The 22,970-nt window shown below is 46.1% G+C and overlaps 1 protein-coding gene across 1 annotated transcript in view; it reads right to left on the bottom strand.

Moving 5' to 3' along the window:
• The window catches only part of Spg21 (SPG21 abhydrolase domain containing, maspardin), a 32,539-nt gene extending 10,906 nt beyond the window's left edge, over nt 1-21,633 (bottom strand). Inside the window, exons 1-5 of the mRNA XM_050151987.1 lie at nt 21,406-21,633; nt 17,376-17,462; nt 14,086-14,247; nt 10,897-10,977; nt 8,061-8,206 (exon numbers count right to left, since the gene is read on the bottom strand). Coding sequence (XP_050007944.1) covers nt 8,061-8,206; nt 10,897-10,977; nt 14,086-14,247; nt 17,376-17,438 — 452 coding nt within the window. The 5' untranslated portion in view covers nt 17,439-17,462; nt 21,406-21,633. The remainder of the gene's footprint in view (nt 1-8,060; nt 8,207-10,896; nt 10,978-14,085; nt 14,248-17,375; nt 17,463-21,405) is intronic.
• Nucleotides 21,634-22,970: the final 1,337 nt, after the last annotated feature.

The following is a 22,970-nucleotide window of genomic DNA, read 5'->3' as shown; positions in this document are numbered from 1 at the left end:
TTTGTCAAGTTTGAGACTGGGTCTCACCATATAGCCCTCGCTGGCTTGGAACTTGCTGTAGCCTCAAATTCACTTCCTCCAGAGTGCTGGGATTAAAGGCATGTATCTCACACATGGCCTGAAGATACATACTTTAGGGAAGGAACTGAGGCAGGAAAGGAACCAGCGAACACGGAAGAGAAAAATGTGAAGTGTAAGGATGAAGGAAGACTTTGTGGTCTGATGAGAAAATTAAAGACCTTTTTTTAAGAAAGGATTTTTTTGGGAGAAAATAAAATTTTTGTCCTAAAGTAGAACGGCTGGATTGTTCCAAATGGTACAAGAAAGGAAAGGAAACACCATAGAGCCCAGAGAGTAGCAAAGTTTGTGAAGGACAACTCAGGAAGGAACTCGGGAGCCATGGAGTCGGACAGCGTTTGCAGGCAGCCACCTTCCCGGCAATGCTATGGAGGTCTTTGGGTGGGGGGCACTTTAAGACATAAGGCTTGCTTAATTGACAGATGACAGAAAGACTTCCTTCCAAGGAGTAACTCCCCTCTATCTTTGCGATGCATCAACTGTACATGCTGCACAGGAGAGGAACAGGACTGACTGAAAGGCTGCAGCAGGCATGCCAGCTCCATCCAAGCAGCCCCCCAGGGGCCGACAGAACCTATTCCAATGATGAGACTACACTGGGATCCAATCGACAGGGGAATGCCTCCTTTGGAGAAGTACTCTATAAACCTTTTAGCAAGGGGTGGAGGGGTTCTCAAACAAGAGACCCAACAGAACTCAGGAGTTACAACAAAGCTCCCATCTACTCCAGTTCCTAGAGAGGCGCTCTGACCATGAGGTGGTCAACAGCACACGGGAAAGGTGAGCATGACCTCTTTTGTTTTCATACAAGGTCTCTCTCTCCATGTACATACAAGCTCAGGCTGTTCTCAAACTCGTGATCCTCTTGCCTCAGCACCACACCACAACATGTGGCATGAGCATATTTAAGAACAGGGTGGGATATGGCTCAGTTGGAAGAGAATGCCTTGGGTACATACCCAGGACTGATAAACTGGTATGGTGGTCCACACCTATAATTCCAGCACTTGGGAGGATCAAGACTCCTAGGCGACCTCCAGAGCACTGGAAGCCAGCCTAGAAAATATGAAAAGCTGTCATAAGAGACTGGCGAGAGGGCTCAAAGGGGTAAGTGCTTGCCCTGCAAGCCCGGGGACTGGAGTTCAGATCCCCAGTGCCTGAGCCAATGCTGAGCATGTGGGAGGTAAAGGCATGGGACGCCCGGAGCACGCTGGCCAGCTAGAAAGTCCTGGAGCTCCAGGGAGGGATTCTACCTCTACGAGGGCTGGAGAAAAACGTGTGCGGTCAATCTCTGGCCTCCACACACATACACGATACCCTCACCGTACCTGCCACAAAAAGCTGAATAAGGGAAAACTGTAACCGACTGAGGGAGCTTTTGGTACAAACCTGTTTTGGGGAAGCTGATGTAACACTTAAAGTTTAACAATGCACAGCACACAGCAGCCGCAGGTGTGTGGGGTGCGGGGCAGACATAGGCCGACTGGAGGTAAAGGTCTCCAAAAATGTAAGATACCCAAGGCAAAGGACTGACACCCCTAGTGCAAGGAGGAGGAATGGTAGAACAGAGTGCTCTAAAGTGAAGGTACAGGAGAGGAAAAGAGTAACTTACTTAGATACAGAAAGACACTATACAAACTGCCCCATAATAGGAGCCTGGGGTAAACCTGACAGAGGGTAATGAATTGATTTCCTGTTGGAAGCCAGTGCTACTTGATCAGAACCAAAATACTAGGTTGGCAAGATTTACAGCCACTCTCCTGATGGAGTCTTGGGAAAGGCAGAGGACCCATTTTTGTAACCATCCTGGAACTCTCAGCATCTATACTGACAGATGCCAGAATGCCTGATTCCCCTTCAAGGACAAGACCACCTACAAACCTCACATGCTCAGGAAACAACCTTTCTGCCAGGGCAACCAAGCATCAAGGTCCAGCTGAACAGACCTGAAGTTACCTGTGACAGGTAAGGCTCACGGCGAGACAAAGTTTAATTTCCCTGTAAGAACTGCCTTAAAAGAAGGGGCAAAGATCCTCATCACAAACAACACCCCTTGGGAAGAAGGAGGGATAAAACCTAGCCTCTTTTATATTATAATTAGATTTATTCATGTGTGTGTACCATGTGCTTGCTTGATGCCCTTTAACACAAGACTTATTAGCCAGGCATAATGGGATGTGCCGTTAACAGCAGCACTGGGTGGGGGGTGGGGGGCCAGAAGCTGGCAAATGCTGAGCTTAGTAAGATCTCTCTCAATAAATAAAAAGTAGAAATTTTAATATTTATATAAATAAAATCCTGCCAGACTCCATATAATACTGGCACTCAAAAAACTCACCTTCAACTGAGTATCAAGGTCTAAGGGAACTAGAACTCTCCAGAATCTGCACCCTAAGGCCTCTCACTCTGCGGACAAGTCTATTTGCGGTTAAGCGGCAGAGCCTGCCAACACAGGAGCGACTGCACAATTCAGACTGCCTCGTGCAAAGCCACAGACATGCACACACTTACCTAATGATCTCTTTGTCCTAGAGCAGCAGATCTCACCTTCCTAATGCCACGGCCCTTTGATACAGCCCCTCGTGTTGTGCTGACCCCCAACCATAAACTTATTTCACTGCTACTTCATAACTGTAATATCTGATATGTTACTCCTGTGGGGTTGTGACCCACAGGTTGAGAACCACTATCTAGAGGCAAGGAAACATTTGCCAGTGTATAAACAAGTCCAGACAGCACTTGCCTGGATCTGGGGTAAATGGCTGTCTTTGTTTTCTTCCCTTGCAATTATGGGTTTAATGTAAAACCACTGTATGGGCTTTTGTTTGTTTGAGACAGTTTTCTTAGTGTTGGGGATTTCAGGTATCTACCACCACATCTTGCTGCTACCATGTCATTTTCAGTGACATTAGTCTACAAAGGACAAGGGCTGGGGCTGTAGTTCAGAGGCTGCTCGTGAGCACATACCAAACCCTTGGGACGGCCTTGTGCATGCTCCCTACACATCCTTTCTTTATTAAAGACGAGGAATGGGAAACTACCCAGCCATTCTCACAGTCCCCGTGTGAAATATGAGCTACCTTGCAGTGAATTGTACCACTCTGCTCCCAAATGCTGTCTGATGCCCCTACCCCAGGTAAAACTGCCTATAGAATATTGAACTAGTACATCCAACCATCTGGGCCTCTCTGATCAGGCTTTGCCTACTGCTGAGCTGGGCACATGGTAAAAGCATCATGAGAAACACACAGGCAAGAATAATGGCTCAGGAGGCAAAAAGCATCATATAGGGCTCTAGGCTTAGCCAAGGGAAAGCGGGTTGCTAAAATCCTGCAGTTACTCGTGGCTGCTCACAGCATCCCTAGGTGATCATAAGCTACGGTTATGGCCACCAGAAGGGACAACCTAGTGAGTGGAAGCTGGCTCACTCAAAGCAGTGAAGACGGCTGCTGGAGTTGATGACAGCTTGGTTCTGAGTCTCTGGTTCCTCAAATTGATTTATCTCAATATAAACTTTTTTATCACATACTGATAAAAGACCTGAAGAACAGGCCTTTGCTTTGTGTGTGTGGCGCATGCCAGAGGACACAGCTGTCTTCTATCACTGCCTTATCTCCTTGAGACAGGGTCTCACTGAAGTTGGATCTCACTGTTTTCAGGCTAGGCTGTCTGGCGAGGAATCCTATCTCCACCCCTACCCTACCAGCACTGGGGTCATAGTGTGGATGTGCCCTGCTTATACATGGGTGCTGGGACCTTAACTCAGGCCCTTGTGTAAGCACTCTTACCAAGCCCCTAGGGTTTCATTTCTGACCACTAGTCCTAATGGAAAGGCTGTGCTCTGGAGGTGACTCTGATCTAGGAAGCCCTTGCAGAGACTGTGACACAACAGTCTCCCAATGGGTATGAATGTACACGCGGCTCATTTTATCCAGGACTGTTTAACACGCCACCCTAAACTTCCTGGTCTGCACAAGTTTAGTGGTATGCCTGTAATCCCAGCACTAGGGGAACAGAGGCAGGAAGATTTTGAAACCAGTCTGGGCTGGAGAGATGGCTCAGCAGTTAAAAACACTGGCTGGTCTCCGGCAGGCAGTGATGGTGCACGCCTTTAATCCCAGCACTTGGGAGACAGAGACAGGCAGATCTCTGAGAGTTCCAGGCCAGGCTCCAAAGCTACAGAGAAACCCTGTTTCAAAAAAACAAAAAAGAAGAGCGAGCACTGGCTGCTTTTCCAGAGATCTTGAGTTCAATTCCCAGCAACTACATGGTGACTCATAACCATCTATAATAGTATTTGATGACCTCTTCTGGCCTGCAGGCATATGGGCAGGCAGAGCACTTGTACCTTAAAAAAATTTATACATATGTGTGTATGTATGTATATAGACATCAGGCATGGGGATGCACATTTTTTAATCCTAGCACCCAGGAGGCACAGGCAAGAGGACTTCTGAGATTCTGAGAGATCAGGACTGTACAATTACACATTGAGTCCCTTTCCAAGCAACAAAACTAGCATGTGTTAAAAATCTGAAGGGAGATACAACCAAACCTCTGGGATCCAGCAAAGAGAGGCAAGTTAGTGTCCCTCCAGTGCTCTAAGACCTCTGAGTTTTGTGGATACATTTTCTAGGTGGGTAAAGGCCTATTGGACTTGTATTGTTAAAGAACTTTTAAGGAAAATATCCTGGAATTTGGCTTCCTTAAAGCCAGTGCCGGGGTGGGAGGGATGACTTGGCTGTTAAAAGCACCCATTGCTTTGTTCCCAGCGTCCATGTTGGGGGACTATAAAAAGGCCTGTAACTCCAGGGGCTCTGGTGCCCTCTTCTGGACTCCATGGGTATCTGCACTCACATGTGTGCATGTAGTATTTTAAAAAATGAAATCTTAAAAGAACAATGAACCTTCTTCTACCCCAGCTGTCACATAACTAGTGTCTCAAATACAACATATTACTTGAAAATTACACTCTTCTAGGAGGCCCTAGGCAATGAAAAAGACCAAGAGAAAACTGTTGCAAAGTCTATCAAGAAACCAACTTGGAATAAATAGTACCTGAGGCGGCTGTGCAACCTGAGCTCTGGTCTAGAACCCATGAAAAAGTCACACTGTGAGACGGGAAGCTGAAGAAGCACCAGGAGAAGCGCCCAGAAGCTTGCTGGGCCAGCCAGCCACAGGATGTAGCTTGACAGAAACAGAGACCCTGATGCTATAGAATATTTTTTTTCTTTTCTTTGTGCAACAGCTCTGGCTGTCCTGGAACTTGCTTTGTAGACCATGCTGGCCTTGAACTCAGAGATCTGCCTGCTTCTGCCCGCCCCCCAAGTGCTGGGATTAAAGATGTGCACTACCATGCCAGGCTGAATATTATTTTAAGATGTGTTTATGTTTCTTTATGCTGTGGAATATTTGTTTCAGGATGTAAAGATGTGTTGCATTCTTTTATGTTGTGTTGTTTAATTCTGTGAAGCTGTGTTACTTTGCCTGTTTAAAACACCTGATTGGTCTAATAAAGAGCTAAATGGCCAATATAGGAAGGCAGGAGAAATGACAGGTGGGGCTGCCAAGCAAGAGAACAAGGAGAGCAGGATGCTAGGGGCTGACCAGTCAGCCATGGAGCAAGAATAAAAGTAAGATATATGGAAGAAAAGGAAAAAGCCCAGAGGCAAAAGGTAGATGGAATAATTCAAGTTAAGGAAAGCTGGCTAGAAATAAGCCAAGTGAAAGCCAGGCATTCTTAAGACTAAGCCTCCATGTGTATTATTTATTTGGGAGCTGGGCGGCAGGCCCACCAAAGAAGTAAAGTAACTACCACCAACACTGCCTCGAGGTAGGAGGAACAGATTCCTGAAAGTTGCCCTTTAGCCTCCCAAAGCACTCTGGATATGTGCCTACACTCACACATCATATCAGTAATAAATGTAACACTGTACCATGTGCTAGGTCACTTGAGATCTCTCCCTTTGTAGGAGAATATGCTGACTTAGTCAAGGACCAGGGGTGACTGGTTATGCAAAACACTGGGGCGATATTAACCTTTATCCAAGTTTGCCTCTAGGAGGCTGCATAAACTACAGCCACCCACCCATTTCTGCCTGGCGAGCAGGTCCTACAGACCTCCCAGGAGCAAGAGAAGAACATGAGCATGCAGCAAAGTGGACCAGCCCAACTCAAGTACTTTCGAGAAGCCATCTGTCAAAGGGCCTAGATTAGCCTGTGGATCCAGCACTATGGGGCAATGTGGGCACTCAGACTCTCATGTCCCCACCAAGGACAGTCAGATTCCTGAACTGTCACAAGGTAGAGGTTTGTGACAGACACTGGTAGTACTTAGCCTTCCCTCTTGGTGGTAGCACAGAGAGGTGTGATACCACCCTTGCATTCTGACAACCTCCTGTGTTTGGGCAAAACAGCAGCCTTGGGGAAGACGGCTAATCCATTCAAAATGGCTGAGTCCTACAAGATTTCTGCTCAATTTTTCCCTTTAGTGAGAAATTTACTAGAATTAAGTAAGACATAGAGATGCGGCCTGAGGCCTTACCCAGAAACTACACAGGAAGGCTTTTATCCTGTGGTACAGTGAATGGGGATGGTGCAAATCCATCCCTGTCCTGGGCTTATTCCAAAGAGGAACGGTGGGTGTGCCCCTAGACAAGGAGGAAGGTTGACTTTTCACCTTTAACCAGGTCTGTAGTTAAAGCCCCAAGCCAGAACGCTGCTCAGTATACAGCCAAGAGCTGGTTTTGCTGGGATGGTTATACAGAAGTTCATCAGAGCAGGGCAGGATTTCTTCCTCCAACTTAAGCAATTCCATTTTGAAATCACCTCTCTTTTCTCATTAAGCCCCGGAGTCAGTGCCCTTGTCCCACAGGGCTGTGGACTGGATGTCAACACAGCAGGAAGAACAGCTGGTTCCCTTTGTTGGGAAGGCCTGGGCTTCCTTGAGGACACAGATCTTTCTCAGTATTTAAACCAGCCAGCCCTTCTAATCAACACATTACCAGGTCTCCACAATAAAAGCTTAAAACCTGTTCTAAACACAATAAAATAAAAGTCTCTGTTAAGGTGATCGTTTGGGACCCTGGTCTTCAGGTTTTCTGGGTCTTGCAACTTACCAAATCCTTTCCCTTACCCCAACAACTTGTCCATAATTCACTGGGTCTTTCTCAAGTGGGAAGTAAATGGATGTGTGTTCCGAGTAGAGACTAGCCTTCCTGACGAGTACATGTTTGCCTGAAGATACCATCTAATTTATCAAGTAAAATGTTAAAACCAGGCTGGGAAGATGACCCCATGGAGTAAGCGGTGAGGATCTGAGTTCAGATCCCTGCAAACCACAGAAAGCCGGAAGGAGGAGCATAAGCCTGTCATCCTAGAACACCTACAGCAAGAAGGGAGACTCCCTAGAAGCCCATGGGGCCAGTTACCATGGCATACACAGTAGTGAACGTCAGGACTCACACCCAAGGGGTCCTGATTGCCCCACATGCACCATGGCTCGCATTCACACAGGCAAAGATTAAAAATAAAATGTTAAAATCAATGAAAGGATTGTTGAGGGGAACCTGGTACCTTACTGGTAGCTCCTACAGAAATTCTACGATGTAAAATTTTCTGGAGCAGGGACATGAAGTGCCATGATCATACCACCGTGAACTGAGTGCTCTCGTCTCTCTCCATCACCCCTCAGGGCAACAGCCCAGAAAAGGAGGAAAGCAAACTGTATTAATAGCAGAGCGTGACAGAAAAATGGGAAAATCCACACGAAACTGTCCATCTAGAGAACTGCTCTTACAAGTAAGGACAGAACACCATCTGTGGGGCTCCAGAGACTGTGGAAACACGTGACTACACGCTGAGCCCAAACCGAGTAAAGGAAGAGCTGAATGTGGCATTCACAGCATTCTTTTCCTGCATCACCTTCTATTGCCACTGAATCAAAACTCCCCCAAAGCCAACATTTAAAATTATGTTCTTACCTGTTTGCAGTCCACGTTTGGTTGAAAATAGATGTGTCACTGAAGGCATTGCAGAGGATGAGGGAGTGGACTCGCGGAGACTTGTGAGTGTATTCAGCAAATTTCTGAGCCAAAAAGCCTCCCAAAGATGCCCCAAACAGATGGACCTAATTATACACAAACACAAGGCAGATCCTAAAACACTGAGTTGCTTCAATTTTTGTGAACCACAGAGTATGCCACCACTACCTAGCAGGCTGAAACGGCAACAGCAGTTAGAAATGTACAGACATTTAAATGTGTACACCCCATCAAGAGAACAACACAGGGAAGGTTAAAGACATGGCTCAGCAGTTAAGAGTGCTTGTTGCAGAGTCTGGAGGAGCAGAGTTTGGATTCCAACAGCCATGGGACAAGCCAGTATTCTGACCCTGCCTCAGAGGAATAGATGGAGAGTGACAGAGGACACCCAACACCCTGTGCAACCTCTGCAAGTACACGTAGCTGTGCGTACACTAATACAAGTCTTTTTTTTTTTTAAAGATTTATTTATTTATTATGTATACAACATTCTTTCCATGTATGTTTGTATGCTAGAAGAGGGCACCAGATCTCCTTATAGATGGTTGTGAGCCACCATGTGGTTGCTGGGAATTGAACTCAGGACCTTTGGAGGAGCAGGCAATGCTCTTAACCACTGAGCCATCTCTCCAGCCCCCACTAATACAAGTCTTAAACAAGCAAACAAAAACCCCGGGAAGCCAAACTGGACAAGGCTGTCGAAGCGAGTGAATGTTTATCACTGACATGTGCACAGCCATGTCAAGGACCCATGGGACTAGCAAAGCCTTCCCTTGGACCAGACAAGAGTGCTGATGAACAATGGACCTTCAGCTAAAACCAGTGTATGCAGACATTATCAACCACAGCTTCCTCCTTCTGGATGACTGCAACCTGAAACTGCTCCCCACTACCTCCTACTGAGACTAGCAAAACCCGCCTCCTTGTTGAGTGGTTTACAATAAAGTCGTTGAGGTTTCACTGGTACATCTCCATCAGAGCACATGGCTCACCCAAACCCAGCTTTTCTGTATACATGACTGTCCTTTCTTCATGCCTTGTCACCCCAGCCAGGTTTCTAAGATCCAGCCTCATGGATTGCAGAGTGTGAAGGCTCATACCTCTAATCCTCCCCTCACTGGGAGGTAGAAGACCTAGAGTTCAAGGTCATGCTTGACTACATAGTGAGCTTGAGGCCAACCTGGGCTATGAGGCTCTCCCTGAAACAGAACAATGATCTAATGCCCTGTTAGAGTTTCGATTGCTGTGACGAAACACCAAGACAAAAAAAAGCAAGTTGGGAAGGAAAGGGTTTCTTTACCTTACACTTCTACAACACTATTCGTCACTGAAGGAAGTCAGGATGGGAACTGAAACTGGGCAGGAACCTGGAGGCAGGAGCTGATGCAGAGGCCATGGAGGAGTGCTGTTTACTGGCTTGCTCCCCAGGGCTTGGTCAGCTTGCTTTCTTATAGAAAGCAGGACCACCAGACCCAGGGGTGGACACACCCACAATAGACTGGGCTCCTCCCCCATCAATCACTAATAGAGAAAATGCCTTATAGCTGGAGCTCATGGAGGCCTTTCCTCTCTGACGACTCTAGCTTGTGTCAAGATGACACACAAAACCAGCCAGTGCATGCTCTAAAACCAAAACCTTTTTGAGGACATAATTCTGATAAAATCTCAGATTATACAGCATTTTGGATCTTTAGATCAGGGACACTCAACAGATAAAGTGTATGTGACTACTCCAAAATCTGAGCCACCATCTCAAGCATTTCAGACAGGGCTGCTCAACCTGTGCTGACCCATGCTGCCTTGGAAAGGACCTCAGACACGCTATGCTAAGCAGAAAAAGCCAGTTCTTATATAATTACACTTAGGTAAAATGTCCAGAGCAGATAAGGTCATAGAGGTTGCAGAGCTAGGAGGAAAGATGGGGGACGACTGATAATAACTTTCCTATGTACGTTAAAAAAAAAAGTGTGTGCAGATGCAGGTGCATATGTGCCCTGGCATGCTTGTGGAGAGGGTGGAGGAGGCACAGAGGTCCTTGTGCTCACAGGAAGGCACTAGGGAAACCAGGATGTTAAACGTGAAGGGCTGTCTCTTCAAAGGGAGATGTGTATCATGTTTTCCTCCCAGAAGGCTGGAAGGTGGTTAACAGCCTGGTGCCCTTTGTGATATCTGTGTGATAGAAACCAGACCAGATCCTCCCCGAGACCCTATGATGTCACATGTGGTCAGTCTACAGAACACATCGTTATGGATGATGTCACACATACTCCAAGAAAGTTCTGATATACTCATGCCTTAAGCTCTACTGTGCACACAGCACAAGATAATTATCACCAGAAACGTTTCGAATGCTATGCTTAAATATGCCTAAGATACACGCTGGTGTCAGACTCTCCACCGGCTGCCAGTTGTGTTGACCCCGACTGCCTTCTTATCTCACAGAGACCCCCACAACTGGCGCCCAGTGTATAACTGGCAACAGGGCAAGCCACAGTTCTCCACCTGCCATGTGGCCCCTTGGTGACTTTGGTGACAAGTACCTTTACCATCTCATTGGTTCAAAAAATTTCCTTTGGTGGGGGGTGAAAAAAAGGCTCCAAAGTTGACAGTGCTGACAGCTACAAATATATCTTGGAATTTTAAATATGTGACTTTCTACTTTAAAAACAGTATATTGTGTGATATGTGAACTGTATCACAATAAAGCTATTACTACAAAATAAAAGACAACCTAGCCTTTATAAGATGCACAGACATTATTAGTGTAGGTACTCACTTTATCCAACTGTAAGTGGTCTAAAAGTTTTCTGAATCCATCACAGAATTCAAGATGATCCCAATAAACTGGATACTGCAACTGAAATAGAAATTTTATGTTAAAAACTTAAAATGCCGCAACTCAGTATTCGAATAGTTCAGGAATCACATGACAACATTTCCCATTGCCCGCCTTTGCTTCTTTTTCAAAGTGTGTAAAAATGGCATCATTTAAGGTTTTTATTTTTTTAAAGCTTATCTTTAGGTGTGTGTTTGTGTCTGAACGCCACATGCATGTGGGTGCCAATAGAGACCAGAAGAGCTGTCAGGTCTCCGGGGGCTGCTATTACAGACGCCCATGTGCTGCCATGTTGGTTCTAAGAACTGAACCCGAGCCCTCTGGAAGAGCAGCCAGTGCGCTTAAGCACTGAGCAGTCTCTTCAGTCTACATACAACAATCTCAATACGTATCAATTTCCTTTTCAAATAGACTGAGGGGCAAGAACAACTTCTGGAGAATTCCTCCAGGTAAAGAAACCCAATTTCATTCTGAATTGAGAACAAGAGGTTCAAAGAGCCAGGAGAACTGGAGATAAAATCTTTCCTTAAGAAAGCCCCTCCCTGCCGGGCATTGGTGGCGCACGCCTTTAATCCCAGGCAGAAGCAGGTGGATCTCTGTGAGTTCGAGACCAGCCTGGTCTACAGAGCTAGTTCCAAGACAGGCTCCAAAGCTACAGAGAAACCCTGTCTCGAAAAACCAAAAAAAAAAAAAAAAAAAAAAAAAAAAAAAAAAAAAAAAAAAAAAAAAAAAAAAAAAAAAAAAAAAAAAAAAAAAAAAAAAAAAAAAAAAAAAAGAAAAGAAAGCCCCTCCCTTTAGTAGGATTTCTTTAAGGAAATGTTCAATAAAATCATCCTTTGCAATTTTCTTAGATTTTCTGATTTCCTGTACTTTCACTATGACAAAAGACCCTAAAAATTAGCCTGTCTGATAGCGCTGGTGATAATGAAGACAAAAGTATAAACAACAAACTCATTTCTAGGGACTGAGACTTGTCCCCTAAGAATTTCTTCGTGTGTGTGTGTGTGTGTGTGTGTGTGTGTGTGTGTGTGTGCGCGCGCGCGTGCGCGCGCGTGCGCACGTAAGCTCAACAAGTCCTTTATCACTGAGCTCTATCTCTGGCCTCATTTACAAATACATAAACCCTACCAACAAGCTTGTTTTGTTGTTTCAAGCCCTTAGATTTATATTGTCATTTAAAAAAATCAGTAGGATAGATCCTGCTATGTAAATTATAGGATAATTTTGGACTTGATATATTTTATTATAAAATTCTCTTTGCGGAGAAGGCTTCTCGACTAGGATGTAGATGACACCCTAAAAGAAAGGGGATGTATTCATAAAGGCTTTCATTTGAAAGTCTTCACACTAAGACCAGGGCTTGACTCAGTGGTAGACATGTGCCCAGCTTACATAGGTTCTGAGCTTAATCCCCAAGACCAAACCCAACTACATTTATAGGTAATAAAGTTGTACACGATTTAATACCCTCTTCCCACATGCACAGTTAAGACAGTAAAGCTGAGTAAACTGACAGACTGTATTACATTCTTCAGAGCTGTAGATGGCTCAGTGGTTAAGAGCACTGTCTGCTCTTCCAGAGGACCAAGTTTGGTTTCCAGAATCCACTCTGGGCAGTTACAGGAGTACAGCTCCTCGGGCATGCCACGTGCACATACACAGATGCACAGACAGACAGACAGACACACACACACACACAAACAGTAAACAAACAAACAAGCAAGCAAGCGTAATTTTCAAAAGAATCTTGCAGGGTGTGCTGACTTGGTTCCTGGCACTGAGAAAACAGAGGCAGGTGGATCTGAGAGTCTGAAGCCAGACTGGTCTACAGAACTAGTTCTAGAACAGTCAGGGCTACACAGAGAGAACTTGTCTCAACAGCACACCCAACCCTGCCACCCAAGCCAAATCAAACTAAACCAGAAAGGAACCTCAAAGGCAAAGAAAATCAGAGGTAAGGCCTCTGAAACCAGCCAGTGTGAGGCAGGAAGCCCTGCCATCATTTGCTTTCTGGAGGACAGACTCCTGAGGGCAGCTCAGGCTCCACGCATGGCTGTGGAGGGCTTGGGTGCTCACCCTCCTGGGGGTGGTGGTGGTGGTGGTGGTGGTGTGTGTGTGTGTGTGTGTGTGTGTGTGTGTGTGTGTGCTGTGTGTGAAGGACGACTGAGCACCCAGGACACAGGAAGTTAACCCAAGACTCACACCATCTGAGGAATGGGGAAGAAATGAGAGATGAAGCCAGAGAGCGCCTGGAGCAGCGCTGGAGCCAATTGTTCTCTCAAGAGAAGGGCTGTCAGGACAAAGAGCACTCGGATTTTCTAATGGGACCCCCATGTGTAAGCCAGTTTCCTTCCGTGATGGTTAATATGGACAGTCGGCTCTACAGGAGGTGTGATGAGGGACTATCCATCACACGAGCTGGGGTCACAGACCGAACACGAAAGCAAGCTTTCTCTCTGCCGCTACCTGCAGTCGCAACACAACCACCTGCCCCAAGCCCTCGCAGCCCTCACGCCCGCTATGATGATCTATACCCTTGACTGTGAGTCACGCAAACCCTTCCCTCCTCACGTTGCTTCTGTCGAGTGTTCTATCCCAGTAACATGCCAAGTAACTAATTCCCCTTCCAACAGAAGGTAGCTGACCACTTTCTCTCTCCCTCAGACAGTGACTGACTGGATCTCCATAGGGAGCTGGGGAACGGAACACCGCAGGTCCCAGAGGCCACTGCGGCTATACAAAGCTGCAGACAGGCTCTTCCTCACCAACCTGTGCTGAGGCACAGGCATCACAACGTCTGTCACAAGCAACAGTACCTTCCACGTAAATACTCTTGATCTACAGAGAAAATTCAGAAGGAACAGTGGGAAATAAGAGCAAGCCCTAACTCTGCTAAGAAATAATACTCGGGAACAAAGCCTTTCTGACGAGACCTTGAGGATACTTTAAAAGAGGAAACAAGCGCAGGGCGCACAGCTTAGTGGTGTGGAGCTCTCGGCCATGACTGAAAAATAAGACAGGAGAACACAATCTGACTCCAGATAAAAAGCTCCCATTACTATAGTTAGTGAGAAGCAGAAGGGCCAAGGGGCACAAGCCCGCGTTTCAATGCTGAAGTGTCATACTTACAGCTATCACCCGATAACCCCAGCCAGTCAGAGCCAAGACCTGCTGGAAAAACACATCTGCCGTCCCGCTGACAGGAGGGAGGAAGATGAGAGGACACCGGATGCTTCTGGGGCCGGCATCATAGAGCGACCATATCTTACTGTCGTCGTCATCGACGATTATCTGGAAGGAAAGTTAAAAGGGAACAAAGGAAAATCGTGAGCCAGGGTTTGAAGGTGCTGGTTTTAATAGTCAATGGCAATCTTAACAGAGCTTCCACGTTTGTTCCAGGGTAACATGGGGGTCACAGATGGGCGCCCCACAGTAAACTGCTTTGGTTTCTTTTTCTTTCTTCAGTGTGTTTTGTCAACTTCCCAAGAGTCACCTTTTCTCTTTTTAACTGACCTGCTTACCCAGAGTAAGAGCAAGTCTGTTTTGTTTACCACTAAACAGTAAACTCTACATGGCATTTTATATTTTCCGTGTGTGCACACGCATGTATGTGTGTGCATGTGTGTGCGTGCGTGCGTGTACACAAGAGCAGTTTGCAGTCATTCCTAAGTGCTGGCCCAGAGGACTGGCTAGGGTCAGCAGGGTCAGAGACTGAACAGGGCAGGCCAGGAGGAACTGAGAACCCACTCTGGGGAGGCTAGACAGACCCCAGGAGCTTCAGGATCCAATCTCGAGCAAAGCTGAGAGGGAGGGAGGGATTTCATCAGCGGATGAGGACCAGGTAGGTGTGTGTCACTGTCCTAGGAAAGGCTTCAACATTCACTTGAGGTTGGGAAGTGGAAGAAAGCGGTTGTTTTAGGGATGGGAGGAAGACGAGGTCACCAGAGGCCTTTGTGATTCCTGACAGGGAAGAAAGGATGAAACGAGGCGAGTCAAGAACATCACCCAGAAATGCAGACAGTGGGGAGTTACTCAGTGCCGGCTAGCTGTTACTACACTTCACTGTACCAACACTCAACAATAAAAACAATATCCATTTTTTTTCTGAATTCTAGCTAGCAGGACTGTGGACTCGTGTCCATCTGTGGGGAACAGCTGACGAACAGGGGTCACCGGGGTCACTAAGAGCTGACAAATGGGACAAGGCAAAGTCCAGGGACTCCAAATAATTTCCGCCTGGCCTTCCCCAGATGGTGAGAATACAGCTCATGTTCTTGACCTTTGTGTTTGCCATTTGTTTTGATTCCTAGATCCCCTTGTGATTGTGGTTTAAAAAAGCACACAACAAAACCGACGACCTTTCCAGCCCGCACAACGAATCCCAGTCTTACAGAATCAGGTAAGAAGAGCACAGACCTGAGTCTTCCAGGGATGGACTTGTTTGACTGATCGAACTTGGAGAGTATCACAAACATCAGGGTCTGAAATAGCAGCTCGTGCACACACTCTGAAACAGCGTGCTCTGAAGTGACAGAGGCACTCTGAACATGAGCCAGAAATACCACAAGTATTTAGCTTCAACTTCCCCTGAATTCTCTGAATGTCAGTTTCATCAGAGCTTCTTCAGAACACACAGAATCTGCTTGACAACCTTTTTGTGTTTTGTTGTTTTGTTTTTCAAGACAGGATTTCTCTGTGTAGCCCTGACTGTCCTGGAACTCTCTCTGTAGACCAGGCTGGCCTCGAACTTAGAGATCAGCCTGCTTCTGCTCCCAAGTGCTGGGATTAAAAGCATGCGCCACCACCATCGGCTCTGCTTGACAACTTAAAACCAAACTACTATGGAATTTCAAGCAAATTTATACTAACAGATAATTGGGGGGAAAAAACAAGCCTATCAGTGAAATGACTTCCAAGACTATTTAGTTGGTTTGGTGTTTTGGGGCTGGCAATCAGCTTGTTGAGGAAGTGAGTCTATCAAGAGAAGCTCATGGTAGTTAATTGAAGGGGGGGTGAGGTAGAGGGACCCCACTTCTTCTATGATGGCAACAGTCTCTTAGGAAACAAAAAGGAAAGGGAGTTCCCTTAGTAAGCAGCCCAGGTTTGTCTAACTTTGAAGCCAGATTAATTTGATTTTCAAGCCAAAGTCTAGCAGGCTATATGATCTCTAGTATGCTAATTAACTCCATGGACCTCAGATTTCTTGTCTATAAAATATGCACCCTAGCACCCATCTTTCTAACTGTTGGAAGAATTAAATAAGATGCCAGAGGAGGGCTAGAGAGATGGCTCAGTGGTTAAGAGCACTGCCTGCTCTTCCAAAGGTCCTGGGTTCAATTCCCAGCAACCACATGGTGGCTCACAACCATCTGTAAAGAGGTCTGGCGCCCTCTTCTGGCCTTCAGGCTTACACACAGACAGAATATTGTATACATAATAAATATATATTTAAAAAAAAAAAGATGCCAAAGGAGTCTCCACAATAGTGCTTCGCCTATTTGCAGGAAGCCTATGCCCAGCAAAATGCAGCTCAGATGTCTGTATGAATTCATACTTGCACAATACTTTCTTAGCTGTCTGTCTTGCTAAAATGATTAGCACACAACACAGATGATCCTGAGACCACAGTATTCGAATGCTGCTGCAGGGGGATCAGCCCTTTGTTTTAGGAGTAGCATGGGGCTGGCTCATACTCAAAAGCAAATTTCAATTGAACTGTTGAGGATTTACAAACATCCTAAGCAAATGGGCGCCGGAGGATGACCAGGGCTGAGTAAGTATGCATCTGTGCTGTGGGATGAGACATTTGAATTCTTGGTCCTCAGTTAGGGGAACTGTTTGGGAACGTGTGGCCTTGTGAGAGGGGATGTGTCGGTGGGCATGGGCTTTGAGGTGTCAAAGACTCTCAGTGTCTTGTGTCTTTCTTCACCTCGAGCTTGTTGATCAGGATGTAAGTACTCAGCCACTGCTCTGGCACCAGGTCTGCCTACCACATTCCTTGCTGTGAGAACCAGAGACTCGATCCTTCTAAAACCGAAACCCCCAAGTAAAGTCTTCTAAGTTGCCTTGGTCACGGTTTTTGTCACAGCATCACCGCACACACAGTTCTATGAAGCTTACGTTTCAGGAACGGAAACAGAAATGACTGTACTTACTGTATAGAAGTTGTTGCGAGCATTTCACTACATTATCCAAGGCTGAGGATGTAAAAGGAATTGCAAACAAGAAAATCATCACACTTGATTCTACTGCAGTCAGTCTACGAAGATGCATGTGACAGGGAAGCAGTGACCCTTACACTCTAAAACACCCAATCATAGTATTCAGCAGTAACCTTCGCTCTCACACAGTACTGAGGCACAGCTTCTGAACCACACATGACGATTAGTGATTACGAACAGCAGTAAAAGCATACTTGCCTTCTTAAGGGGAACTGTGCTTCTAAACCAATTGTAATCTGGAGAGACTTTGATCTCCCCCATGATGAGCGGAAATGGAGGTGAACCCTGAAATTAAAAACAGGTAACAGTTTCACAGTGAGAATTCTCATAACATCTGAACTCAATGCAGAGGCTGGTCTAGCTGCACCGACAAAACTTTAACTAACGAAAGGGGCTGTTTACCTCATCAGTACAGACTTAAACTAGAGAACCAACCCGGCTTCTGACAGCATCTTAAGAATCCCTTTTAAGTGGGGCGGTGGTGGCGCACGCCTGTAATCCCAGCACTTGGGAGGCAGAGGCAGGTGGATCTCTGTGAGTTTGAGGCCTGCCTGGTCTACAGAACTAGTTCCAGGATAATCAGAGATGTTACACAAAGAAATCCTATCTCAAAAAACAAAACAACAACAACAACAAAAGAATCCATTTTAATAACTTCCCATCTGTTTATAGGATATATATGATAAAGGGGTTAGTAAGCCCGTCATAATATGCCACAAATCTAACTTTAGTTCACATGTAGTTAATACCCAGTGGGGAATGCAAATATATCATTCTCACTGATACTAAAAGGCACATAAGCTGGGATGTAATTGGGTGTAATAGAGCACTTGCCTGGCATGCATGAAACCTGCGTTCAATTCCCAAGTGCTGAAAAGTTACAAAAAGTCTCTCTTGAAATACCTGGGTCATAAATGCAAATATGCTGTAACAATACAACAAAATGTCTGTCTCTAAGGGAAAAAGGTATGTCTTTTGGTTTTGATGGCTCCATGACCTCTGCACTTGTTTCCTCTGTGGGATTCATCTTTGCTTCCCCAGAGTCAAGAATGGTTTGGCAGTCAGCCCACCTGATCTGCTGACTGAGGGATGACTAAGTCTTAAAGAGATGAACGAGGCCCTCTGTGAACCCCTCCTAATCCTGTTACTGCCGGGCTGTGAACTGGGTATCTTCTGCTCCACCATATAATGCCATAACAGGAACCTGAAAGTAAGGTTCCCGGCTGAAGATTCTTATTGCCAAGAGAGGCACTTGTGCCCACCTACCAGAGAAGATGAAGATTCAAATACTTGCCTTGCATGGTGTTCCCTGCTTCAAGAGCAGGACTTAACTCTAGGCTGCCTTTGAATCTCCATTTTAGAAAAAGCTCTCAGATGGCAGGGGCAGAGGATTGTAAACTCAAGGGAACACTTCCTCATTCTCTGGGCCTCCCTCAGGGACAAACACTGGATGCTAACTTTGAGAATCACTAAACTGAACGTCCAGGAGACTGTGAATGTAGACCGTGCAGTATTAAACTCTAATTACAGTGCTAGCAGGACAACGGTCTCTCATCTCAAAGCAGAGGGAGACACTTTAAGAGAGGGTTGTTAAATCGTAATTTTGTTTTCTTTTGTTTTGAGGAGGGATTTCTCTGTGTAGTCCCAGCTGTCCTGGAACTCACTCTATAGACCAGGCTGGCCTCAAACTCACAGAGATCCACCCACCTCTGTCTCTGGAGTGTTGGGATTAAGGGTGTGTGCAACCACTGCTTGACTAAAATTGTTAAGTTGTTTAAAAATACAAAGTAAATCACCACCAATCTGATGCTGAAAGCAGTGTGCACAGAATTGGTTAATAACACTAAAACAAAAAACACAATCTTTAACAAAATCCATCTTATCTTAAATATTAACATGTTTAAAATATCTAAGTCATTTAAACTGTTTTTGCAACATGACTTTCACTACTTTTAAAAATTCTTATGATTTGGGCCGGGTGGTGGAACTACAAGAGCTAGTTCCGGGACAGGCACCAAAGCTACAGAGAAACCCTGTCTCGAAAAACCAAAAAAAAAAAAAAAATCTTATGATTTGATAATTTCATGCATTTATGTAATAAATTTTAGTCAACCTACCTCTTCTGTCTCCCATAAGCTATTACTTTTTAAATGAAAGCAACCAGCAGCACATACAGTTAATTAGGGAATATTTCATACTCTGACTTGAAATGCCCCACAGATAGCATCTACGCACTACCACTGGAGACATTTTCTAGAAACAATTTCTGCAGGAGGGAATATTAAAAATACATGAAACGGTCAGGTATTATGGCACTAAGGGAGGAAGACAGATCTCTGTGAGTTCAAGGCCATCCTGACATACATAGTGAGCTACAAGCCAGCCAGGGCTATACAGTGATAGGTGAGACCTTGCTTCAAAATATCAGCGTGTTAAAGTTTACTTCTAGAATCAACGAACTTACAATAAAAACTGTTCATAGTTTTGGACTCAGCGGCAATCCGTAACCCAAACTACAGCACAAACACATAGGCAGGCACACAGCGCACTGAGTTATCCACTTCCTTCCCACAGCAGTGGGTAGAAGGGCCGTCCTTACCAAAGCCTTCAGTGTAATTCACAACCGCCTCAGGATTGTAACGTTCAAATCTAATCTTGATAGATAGGAGGTTTTACCCCGCTGTGAGGACACTTTTGTGAAGACGAGTGATCCTAACACTTGTGCCAGTTTGGCAGTCAGGAAAAGCGAGACAGACGCTGCATGTGGCCAGCTGACGGCTAGGAAGGACGAAAGGGAACACCTGCTGCAAAGGGAGGCAGCTGTGGCAGTATGAAAAGGAGTTTGTTCTAGCTCTCTTTCATCCGCCCAAGTCGGATGCTTTTCCAAGGCACAGGAGAAACATTCTGTCCAGGGCCCAGAAAGTTAGCTGAGATTGTGACCAAACTGGTCGGGATGAAGAAAGAATGTGGGCGGTGAGCTCGGGACAGGCTTGATTCAGTTCATTATGAAACAAAAGCACTTGTTCACGCCAGTAGGGAAAGGGCTAGAGATAAGCTTCAAGCACGATTAAGGAAACCCCTCCTCCAGGATGCTGAGGACACCCCGTCCTTTCTGGACCTGGTGTTGCTGGACAATAAGTCTGCTATATGAGCATGCACTTGTCCTTCAGGGTTTCAGTAAAACCTGCACCTTACAGCTGAGGAAATCACCTTTGCAATTGTTTACTTCGCATGGCCAGTCACATATTGCTGGCCCTTTATCTCAATCTATAATGGGCTTACATAGGGACAACCTGTGATTGTTATTACAACCAATAAAGAAGGATTGGAACTTGAGAGCCTTCAGGTGGCACAGTTATCAGGGCTGGGGATTGAACCTATGGCCTCGGGAACGCTAAGCACGAGCTTCTGCCACTAAACTACACCTAAAGCCCTGCAGCTGCTATTTACTGCAGATCTTCACCCCTCGCCACACCTGTGTGTATTAAATAGCCATCTTTCTATCTTTGGGGACGATTTCTTCGGGGAAGATTTATCCCTTTCTCCAGAAACCTATCCACTTATCTCTAAATGTCAGGACAGGAGACACTGCCTGCATGGCATCTTCTGATGCCTCTTCTCAAGGTCCTATTATAAAAGCCTTTTGAAATATAGCTATTAGATAACTTCCTAGTCTGTGGAATCCTTGCACCAAGAGGAGCTGGACAGTTGCAGATAGAGACAAAGGAACTGCATCAGCACATAACTTCTAACTCCCTGGGAAAGAAGAAAATGAGACCCTCCTGCCGTTCGTCATGACTCATTAACAAACCTCACACCTGGCGTAAGGCAGGATCTCTGAACAACTAGCCTCTACTCAGTCCTTAAAAGTTTACTGAAACCAATGTTCCTGAGCTTCTGCCCCGCGGCCCCACTTGTCCCCTTGAAATAAGGATGTCTGAATAAGACTTCTGTGCACCAACCCCCGTAGCGGCCGCCCTGAATCCCACTAGTTACAGCCATAGCCACACAATAGTGGGCTCATAGGCACACCGACCATCCGCAATGAACCGAGGCTGGGCCTTAGACACAGACACATACACACACGGTTATGGATCACGTGCATGGTCACAAGGACCGGCCCACTCGTGGACTACGCTCACAAGTCACGCATGCTCGATACACACCCACCTACAACCCTACACGCACCACACACCCACACTTCGGCTTTCCAAGGCCTGCCCCTCACCTGCCGTGGCCACCCCCGCGTCCCTTTCTCTCCAGCCCAAATGGCTCTTCGGCCCAGTTTAGGGCGCTGCGGAGGCAGGCGGCGGGGAGCGGGTGACACCGGCAGCTGCAGAGAAGAGGTTCCGCGGGCGCAGCAGACAGAGGGGGCGCGCGGCCGAGCAGCCAGAGGCCGCCGCCTCCCAGTTCTAAAACCCGTAGCTCCCTGGGCGCGCCTCCCGCTTCCGGGTTCTGAGGGGCGGGGCCGAGCGACGAGGAAGGGGTGGGGCTCTGGCGGTAACTATGACGACGGGGCTGGCGTGGAGCCCCGGATGAGAGCGTCCTTGCTGGCTGAGTTCAATTGATTTGGAGGGATACAGAGGCTGGAGCCAGGGTAGACGCTGAGCAAGGGTCGGTCCTAGGTCACCTGTCTGAAGTGTGAAAGTCTGGCCGGTAGGCTCCAGGGACCTGCTTCTGCCTTCAGTTTTCGGGTGTCTTCATGCTTTAGGGGAGACACCTTCGGGTCCTAGCTTTGGTGAATGGAGCTTTATATATTTTGTTTAGTTGGTTTTTGTTGTTGTTGTTGTTTGTTTGTTTGTTTTTTTATTTTTGTTTTTGGAGGCAGGGTTTCTCTGTGTAACAGCTCTGGCTGTCCTGGAACTCACTTTGTAGACCGGGCTAGCCTCGAACTCACAGAGATCTTTCTGCCTTTGCTCCTGCCCAGCCTCGTGCGTGCACAACCACCACCCGGCTATATATTCTTTTCTTTCTTAATTAGTATATATCAATTAATTAATAACAATAGCTTCATTAGGACATTTTCATACTGATCATCACCCTGTTAGTCTGTCTCCCTCTCATGCTCCCATCTTCTTCCTCTTCTCAACTACTTACTTTTTCTCAGCAATTTTGTTTTTACCTTTGTGCAGTTACCGGGGGCCTCCTCGGACCTCCTTTCAAAGACCTGTCTCCTTTTGCGGCTTTGTGCTGATGTTGAGGGGAACATAATCACCACTAGGCTTGCCCTCAGACACAGGTCCTTTTCTGTAAGGCACATTCTAATCACTGTTCTTACAAAAGATGTTGCAGACGTCATGACTCCTTTCAGTAAATACAGTTTTGCTCTGAAATAATGTATGATCATATTGAATTACCTGTAACTCTTGTTTAAAAATTTGTAAGAATTGTAAAGCAAGATCCTAATGTTTTAGGGAATTCTTAAAAATATTATTTTTAATTGTGTGTGTGGAGGGGTGAGCATGTGATCCACATGAGTGTAGTGTGTAAGGAAGGCAGAAGAGGTATTGAATCCCTAAGAGCTGGCATTCAGGCATTTGTGAGCTGTCCAGCTTGGGTGTAAGAGTAATATATACTCAATGTCTGAGCCTCTCAGCTCCTTGGCTTTACTTCCTACCCTCATGTGTGTATGTTGGTGCCTGCAGAGGCCAGAAGAAGGGCTTTGTGTTCCCTGGAGCTGGAATTGCCTATGGTTGTGAGCAGTCTGACTTGAGTACTGGGAACTCAATTTTGATTTTCTGGAAGAGCAGCTAGTGTGTTAACAACTGAACCGTCTCTCCAGTCCTAGAGAAC

The sequence above is a fragment of the Alexandromys fortis genome, unplaced genomic scaffold (genome assembly GCF_014885135.2).
Source record: "Alexandromys fortis isolate MF-2015 unplaced genomic scaffold, M_Fortis_MF-2015_v1.1 scaffold_70, whole genome shotgun sequence".
Classification (NCBI taxonomy): Eukaryota; Metazoa; Chordata; class Mammalia; order Rodentia; family Cricetidae; genus Alexandromys; species Alexandromys fortis.
The sequence above is the reverse complement of the archived record's forward strand: the minus strand, read 5'-3'. Positions and strand labels throughout refer to the sequence as shown.